Source organism: Anoplopoma fimbria, chromosome 15 (assembly GCF_027596085.1).
Source record: "Anoplopoma fimbria isolate UVic2021 breed Golden Eagle Sablefish chromosome 15, Afim_UVic_2022, whole genome shotgun sequence".
NCBI lineage: Eukaryota > Metazoa > Chordata > Actinopteri > Perciformes > Anoplopomatidae > Anoplopoma > Anoplopoma fimbria.
In genome coordinates, this window is record NC_072463.1 from 21102390 (window position 1) to 21109711 (window position 7322).

Here is a 7322-nt window from a genome sequence, read left to right on the forward strand (position 1 = left end):
TCTCTTGTTGTTACACGGAACAGCCAGCAGGGGCGCTACTGCCTCTTGTGTGGTTAAAATCCATTGTACAGTGTATTATATGCCAATCATTCAAATATATTGTAAACCTTTATATGGAGAATTGTTCCTACTTATTCTACGTAAATAAATAGACAGTTGAACTATAATTAATAAATCATATTTGTTCATACATTTACTAATAATTAAGATTTTATTATAAACAAATAATTCCCCCTACATTTCCATAGTCCTTAAGTATTATTGTGAATAGGCTCATAATATTTCAATTTTTTATATACTAATAAATGTGTGTATGTGTGTGTATTTAGATAAAAATGATATTGCTATAACTTAAACATGTTTGCTGTCACATGGGCTATACTTGCTACAGTTCTGCTTTTCAATAGAGATGACATTGGTGCATTGCCTTGATGATGAGTAATCATGAGTGACATTTTGTACAGTAACTTGTTATCAAAACATACACATCACAACAGTAACACCCACATTGTTCTGGGGAAGGGAAATTTTCTTCCTGATTCATATGTTGAAGTTCCACTTCCTTTTTCATGCCACATACACAGGTGGGTGGAATGTACTTTGGGGAGACATTTGTGACATTTATTGGACATAAAAAGCATAACTTATATTACACTTATACACTTATATTACAAGTTAAGATAAACTATACACAGGACATAATAATAATATTAATTATTATAAATGTGGAAATGAATCATAGTTGCACAATGTGTCAAAGAGCATGACAAAAGATGAAAAGCTTCCCATCCCACACATTCTTGCAAAAAATATAACTAATGGTCCTTCCGATATAGAATGACACATTCAAAGGCTTGTGGAACAAATTGTGCATATTTATGTCTTGAGTGTTTTTGTCTGAGGAACAACATAAGGAGCGTCCTTCTGGATGTGACGCTCTAAGCTCAGCTCCAATTCCTCCCAGCTTTTCTCTGTCAGGCTTTTCTGGCAGTAAAAGAAAGAGAGGGACCAACTTTTTTTTTACTGCTCCAAGCAAGAGAAATGCCAACACTAACAAATTCAGACAACGCTTACAACTTACTTACTGAGAGAAGTCAGTTCCACTTTGTTTTGGATTTCATACTCACTTTGTTGTGCGTCCCTGTGTGCGCTGCTGCCTGTTCGGCGGTTTTGGCCTTCTTGCTTTCAATTTGCTTCAGCCTTTGGCGCTCTAGTTGTTTCTCTTCAAGCTTCTTCTGCAGAGCCAAAACTGTCTCATCCTGGATCATCGCCTGCCGAAACCCCGGCCTGGCTTTCCTCTCCTCTTTCCTGCAACATGCCAAAAACTATCATGAATGTCTGTTTGTGCTCTGTATCTGTTTTAGCCCCATGTTTTCCTACAGACCACAATCAAGTCAGAGCCAAACATTTTCCTGACCTGATGGCAGCAGCTTGTGCCAGCACTCTGGTGTGGAAGTTGATGGTGTCCAGCTGCTCCAACAGCAGCTGCTTTTTATTTTGCTTCTCCTCCAGGATGTGTTCCCGTTTCTCCTGCTTCTCAGTTTGCTGCGCCTCCGTCAGGAGGGCCAGACGCTCCTTCAGCTCCACCAGCGACATTTCTCCCAGCAGCTCATGGCCTGCAGACTTACATGGGACAACAGATTCACTATGACACAAGAAGTATGTGAAAGTTTGTCAAACGTTAGATGGCATCAATGCTTTCCTTCACTCACCTCTGTGTTGTCAAAATTCCTGACTCTAATATGAGGAAGAGATTCGATGGCGCGGATTTCACGGATGACTTCAAATTTTCTGCTGAGCTCTGCTTGTGCTTCCTCCAGTGCTTGACGGAGAAGCTCTCGTCTTTGCTCTGCGACTTCTTTCACTGTGAAATTTGCGTGAAATTGATCAGAATGAAAAATAAACTTTGAAATAGTGATGTATCAGTGTATCATTTGTGATATCAAAGAGATGGTGGGTCTACCTATACTCTGCTTGAATTTCTGTAACTTTTCTTTAGCCGCCTTTGAGTTCTTGTGTCCTTCTGCCACTTGTTGCACCAAGTCTCTCATTTCTTTTTCCTCCTGCAACCTTTTCTCAGCATATCTACGCATCAGCTGAGCTGTCTACAAGAAACAACAAATCAACCATGAAAAAACACTTTAATCATGCATAATTGTAAATCCCTTTAAAATGACTTCTCTAAAGGGTGTTTGTAGAGAATAGGGCACACTATTGTCTAGTGACCCGTCTCGTTACACACTTTAAAGTACCGTGAAATCTTCTCTTATGAGTTGTCGAGGGATCTCTACCCACCTCTTCTTTCTTCAGCTTAGCAGTCTTCTGGTTGCGGTCCATTATGCGTTCACGGGCCATAGCTGCTTCCTCATAACTAATGCGACCCTCCAGACGCCTGCGCTCAATCTGGGCCAGCTCCTCTTGAAGGTCCTTCTCACGCATCTCTTTTTGCCACTGGAGGAAAGACGAGGGCTCACGTGCCCCCTCCACCAGACGCTCCATTCTGTGTCACAAATGCAAGCACAAAAAAAAACTTCATTTATTTGAGAATATCGAGATCCACTTGGCTAGAGAGACCTGAGGACATATTACATATGTACAACATCACAGGACCATTCAGGCACACAGACAAGTATTGTCAAAACTCCCAGTAGGCAAAGTATACTTTTAATGATGATTTGAAAGATGAATAATCCCACTAATATGTCAAATATTGGCAGGTTAATATTTGACCTTTGCAGCTCCTCCTCCACCTGGCGGTCATATAGCGCCCCCTGCCTCAAGATGGCTGCACTGTTGAGCTTGATGGGCCAGTTGTTGGTCTACAGAATCAGAACAATACACACATGCCAGTTGATATTACACCTACATTAGTTGGTATCCATCACCGTCATACGTATCCGCTGAAGCAGGTGAAATAATTAGTTCTCACCTTATTACTGGAGGGACGTTCAGAGGAATGAAATGAATTGAATTTGAGTTTTGAATCCAAGTCTTCCTTAATCTGAAACATCACTCTCTGCAGGACAAATGAAGGTTCATCAGAAATGTGAACTGATTTTGAACTGTCTACCGACCCACTCAAATGTTTCACCTTCCATCTCTATATAACTAAGCTTGGACACCAATCAATTACAATATTTTGGAAATCCATGTGAAACACAGACAGTGGCCCTTACCTTGGTGTGTTCAGACTTATGTGGATTTACACATCTGAACTGTTTCATATTTGCCTCATAGAGCAGTTCCTTTGGTGAAAAACAGGGAGAATATCATTACGAAGGCATGTAAAGAATATGTGCTGATTGTGATAATATGATTGTACTCGTATATGCCACTTTAACATAATTGCATTCCAAAAAATGATAAATAAAAAACAACATTTCTGTGTTTTTTTTATGTGCTGTTATAACATTTTTGTCTTTTTTGTTTAACTGTTGCAGTTTCTGTCAAACTTGTTTTCTTTTATATTACGTTAATATGATATACCATACTTTGCCTTTTAGATGTCATAACTTTGTACTGATGATAACATTAAAGCAGATATTGTACCTCAGTCTTTTGATGGTTCTTTAGTTTGATCTCCTCCATGATCTGCATTTCCTTTGGAGCCCTGTATGTGCTTTTTGGCACCTATTAAACAAAAGCCTTTTGAGTCAATCACACCCACAAGACAGTTCAAACAAAAACTAACTGTGTGGCAATGTTTGAAAAAAATATTGTATAACTGTAAATGAGGCTGACTGGTTTTGATTTTTCCTGCTGTGGAATGAGCTCAGGCACAGGCAGAGGTCGAGGTTTAGGTTTGGTGAGAGAGAATTCTTGGGGCTCAGTGGTTCTGATTGGGGATTTCTTGACCTGAATCCCGTGAGATATTACAACAACAAGCTGGTCCATGATAATATCCATCTCAGGGCGCCATCTAAAGGACAATAATATGCACTCAGTCTTTGCCTTTGGAAAAACATTGATTTCTTAAAGAAATGTTTCCTGTACTTTTCTTACCTTAACAAAGGCCCAATCCAGTGTTTCTCCACATAGGCAGCATCATAGATATTATTCCACTCCTCTTGTATCCACGTGGTCAGATTTGTGAAGAAGAAGGTCAGGAACTACAGCCAAACACAATACACACTTACACGAGGGCACAGTAATGGAGCTAAGGATGGCTGGTTATTTCCAATGCAACTAAACTACTGTTAAAGAGTTTCTTACTGTGTGCATCTTTTTGATGTCCAGAGATTTGATAATGTCGTTAAAACGCTGCAGTCCAAGCTCATCCAGAGAAAACGTGGCGAGGTAACAGACAACTGAAGAACAGCATAATAAATTCATCTTGTTTCATTCAGGTCAAATTTGGATTAGAATTAAGAAGTTTGTTTAGTTCATTGACTTACTGACAAACTGGCTGCGATCACCTCTGGTTAAACATTTCCCTTTCTGGCCACAGAAGACATTAATAACTGCATCCAGTAACTTTTTGTGTTCAATGCATCCGGAAACGACATCAAGTATGAACTTCTTATGCAGAGTATCCACGATCTGTAACACATAACACATAATAAACTCTAATACATGAGACATTCAGGTGTCAGCACAAGCAGCACATGGCCACTGATCTGAGTCTACTTACCTGCAGATCCTTTGAAGCATCTTCCATGAAGTCATCCAAACACTGTCTGCCAGCGCTGAACTTATCGAGCAGCACAATGGCCTCTTTGGCAAGTGATCCATAGGCTGATGCCATTTTGTATCGATTTGCAGAAAGCTAGTGGAGATTGATAACTGTGGTGAAAGGTCTCTGCTCGCAGAAAAGCCTGCAGAAACACAGCAGGCCTAGTTATCTTCAATACTCACGTAGGCCTACAGAATGTGTAGAAGTAACATTTAACTTCTAATGTTACCTGAGACTAAATGGGTTAATTTCCCAAAGAGAGTGAACCCAGTTGTTTTCAGCACAGTGCCCATGTTTAGTCGTTGCTTAGCAACACACTAACGTAAACAGAAATGTATCCCAGCTGCTGCCATTAGAGTTAAATGAGTAGTGCCTTACAAAACCAGGAATGGTCAAAATACATCTTTATTAATAAGAGGGGTTTTTTGTTGTTTACTATTGGGCTGTTTTGTTCAACATGGGGAAAAAAGCTTCGTGGTTTTAATCCTAAAGATGCAGATTAACAGTGTGACAGCCTGATCCTTTGTTGGCTGCCATAACAATAATTATGACGTAGCATATTGTGACGTCTGGGCGAGCCATGCGCTGCCTTCACGGACTATTGGAAATGTTGCAATAAGCACATCTAAATGATACATTCGTCAAGGAAAGAGGATATACATGCTGATAATGTGTATTTCTTCCAAATAACTGTTGTATGGAAAAGTGAGTAACTTCACATCAGAGTTTGAGGGGTTAGAGAAGCTGATTACTGGAAAAATCACATGCAAACTGGGGGTTTTAGTCTCACAAGGCATCATTTGATTTACTGCCATAATCTGATTAACATAAACTCATTTTTGTGGGCATGTAAACAGAGTCAATGGATTGTAATTCTATCGTCACAAATTTAGATTCCAAATATATACTTTGAACAGGCTAAATATGTTTAGTCCTATGTTAAGTCTTAACAGTGAATTGTCAATAAAAATTGAGCTGTAAGAATGAACCGTCAAACTCAAACTCAAGACAAGATGGATGAGAAGTCTTGGTTTTCTTTTCATTGCGACTAAGCAAACTAAGCTGTCAACTCTCTGTGGATCAAGACTGTGTGATACAATTCCAGAAACATCAAGTGGACCTTGAGCTGAGATTGTTTTGCCACCTCTTGATACTCCGGTCAAGAATAATTTGCCAAACACAATTTACATTTCTGTTGCAAAGTAAACTTGAATGACTTTAAATCCCCCTCTGCTCAAAAATCTGTTTTGCTGACTGTTACTTCACTTGCATGCCTGACCTTCACTGTGCAGAATGATGTAGTTTTGCATATGTGCCGAGTTTGACATGTACACACAACGTGCACAGGAAAAGCATCAATTTATGAGTCACAATTATTTTGGAAATCAATCATAGTCCAATTTACAACTCACACAAGTTTGATTTGGTAACTTGAAACCTCCTCCACACCAAAACACACAGGATGGGCTTTTGTGAAGTAGAAGATATCTTTCTCTCAAGGAGGCAACATTTTAATGTTTGATGTTCATATTAACAGAATCTAGATTTTTCAGCGAGGGAGAAGGAGTAGGCATACAGTACCAGTCAAAAGTGTGGACACACCTTCTCATTCAACTACTTTGAAGAATCTAAAATCTAAAACATATTCTGGTTTGTTGAGCATTTGTTTGTTTACCACATAATTCCATATGTGTTCCTTCATAGTTTGGATGTCTTCAACATTAATCTACAATGTAGAAAATAAATAAAAAAAAAATAAAGAAAAACCATTGAATGAGAAAGTGTGTCCAAACTTTTGACTGGTACTGTATATATCATGATTTTTTTTTTTGTAATTAATGATGCTTTATAGTAAACTGTGTCATTTACACATAAGCTGAGATACATAAAGCATTGACTGTAAAAAATATGATGCAATTCCAAGCTTGCCCAGTCTGATATAAACTAGAGATGTAAAAGTACCATGACTATTTTTTAAATTCATTTTTTGTTTAATCTGATTATTTTTACATTTCAAAATAGGTTGTTTTCTTTTGATAATGTACAGTACCAGTCAAAAGTTTGGACACACCTTCTCATTCAACTACTTTGAAGAATCTAAAAATAAAAAACATATTCTGGTTTGTTGAGCATTTGTTTGTTTACCACATAATTCCATATGTGTTCCTTCATAGTTTGGATGTCTTCAACATTAATCTACAATGTAGAAAAAATAAAAATAAAAATTAAGAAAAAACATTGAATGAGAAGGTGTGTCCAAACTTTTGACTGGTACTGTATATAAATATAAATATAAATAAAAATAAAAATAAAGAAAAACCATTGAATGAGAAGGTGTGTCCAAACTTTTGACTGGTACTGTATAAAATATAAATATAAATATAAATATAAATATAAAGAAAAATAAAGAAAAAACATTGAATGAGAAGGTGTGTCCGAACTTTTGACTGGTACTGTATATAAGATAAGATAAAGATAAGATAATCCTTTATTAGTCCCGCAGCGGGGAAATTTGCAGGCTTACAGCAGCGTAGAGTAAAGTGCACACAAGAGACATAGTAGAAGAAAGACAAGATAAAAGTAAAAAATGAAAAAAAACAAAAAACAAGTATTATAAATAAGCAATAAAAAACAGTAGAAAATCAACAAT

At 37.7% G+C, this 7322-nt stretch overlaps 1 protein-coding gene across 1 annotated transcript; it reads right to left on the bottom strand.

Annotated features, from left to right (window-relative positions):
- Positions 1 to 876: 876 nt before the first annotated feature.
- On the bottom strand, positions 877 to 4744 carry cfap99 (cilia and flagella associated protein 99). Its single transcript, XM_054613273.1, has 15 exons — positions 4631 to 4744; positions 4395 to 4539; positions 4213 to 4307; positions 4003 to 4109; positions 3742 to 3919; positions 3550 to 3630; positions 3177 to 3245; positions 2930 to 3016; positions 2731 to 2819; positions 2296 to 2500; positions 1964 to 2105; positions 1713 to 1864; positions 1418 to 1623; positions 1128 to 1308; positions 877 to 984 (listed from the first exon to the last, which is right to left on the bottom strand). Exons 1-15 carry the CDS (start codon positions 4742 to 4744, stop codon positions 877 to 879), a joined length of 1959 nt encoding a protein of 652 aa, XP_054469248.1.
- Between the last annotated feature and the right edge of the window lie 2578 nt (positions 4745 to 7322).

Coding starts and splice junctions, on each gene's coding strand:
- cfap99 (XM_054613273.1), bottom strand. CDS start 4,744: ATGGCATCAGCCTATGGATCACTTGCCAAAGAGGCCATTGTGCTGCTC. Junction 2,820..2,929: donor AACGTCCCTCCAGTAATAAG/GTGAGAACTAAT, acceptor CTGATTCTGTAG/ACCAACAACTGGCCCATCAA. Junction 985..1,127: donor ACACAGGGACGCACAACAAA/GTGAGTATGAAA, acceptor TTTTACTGCCAG/AAAAGCCTGACAGAGAAAAG.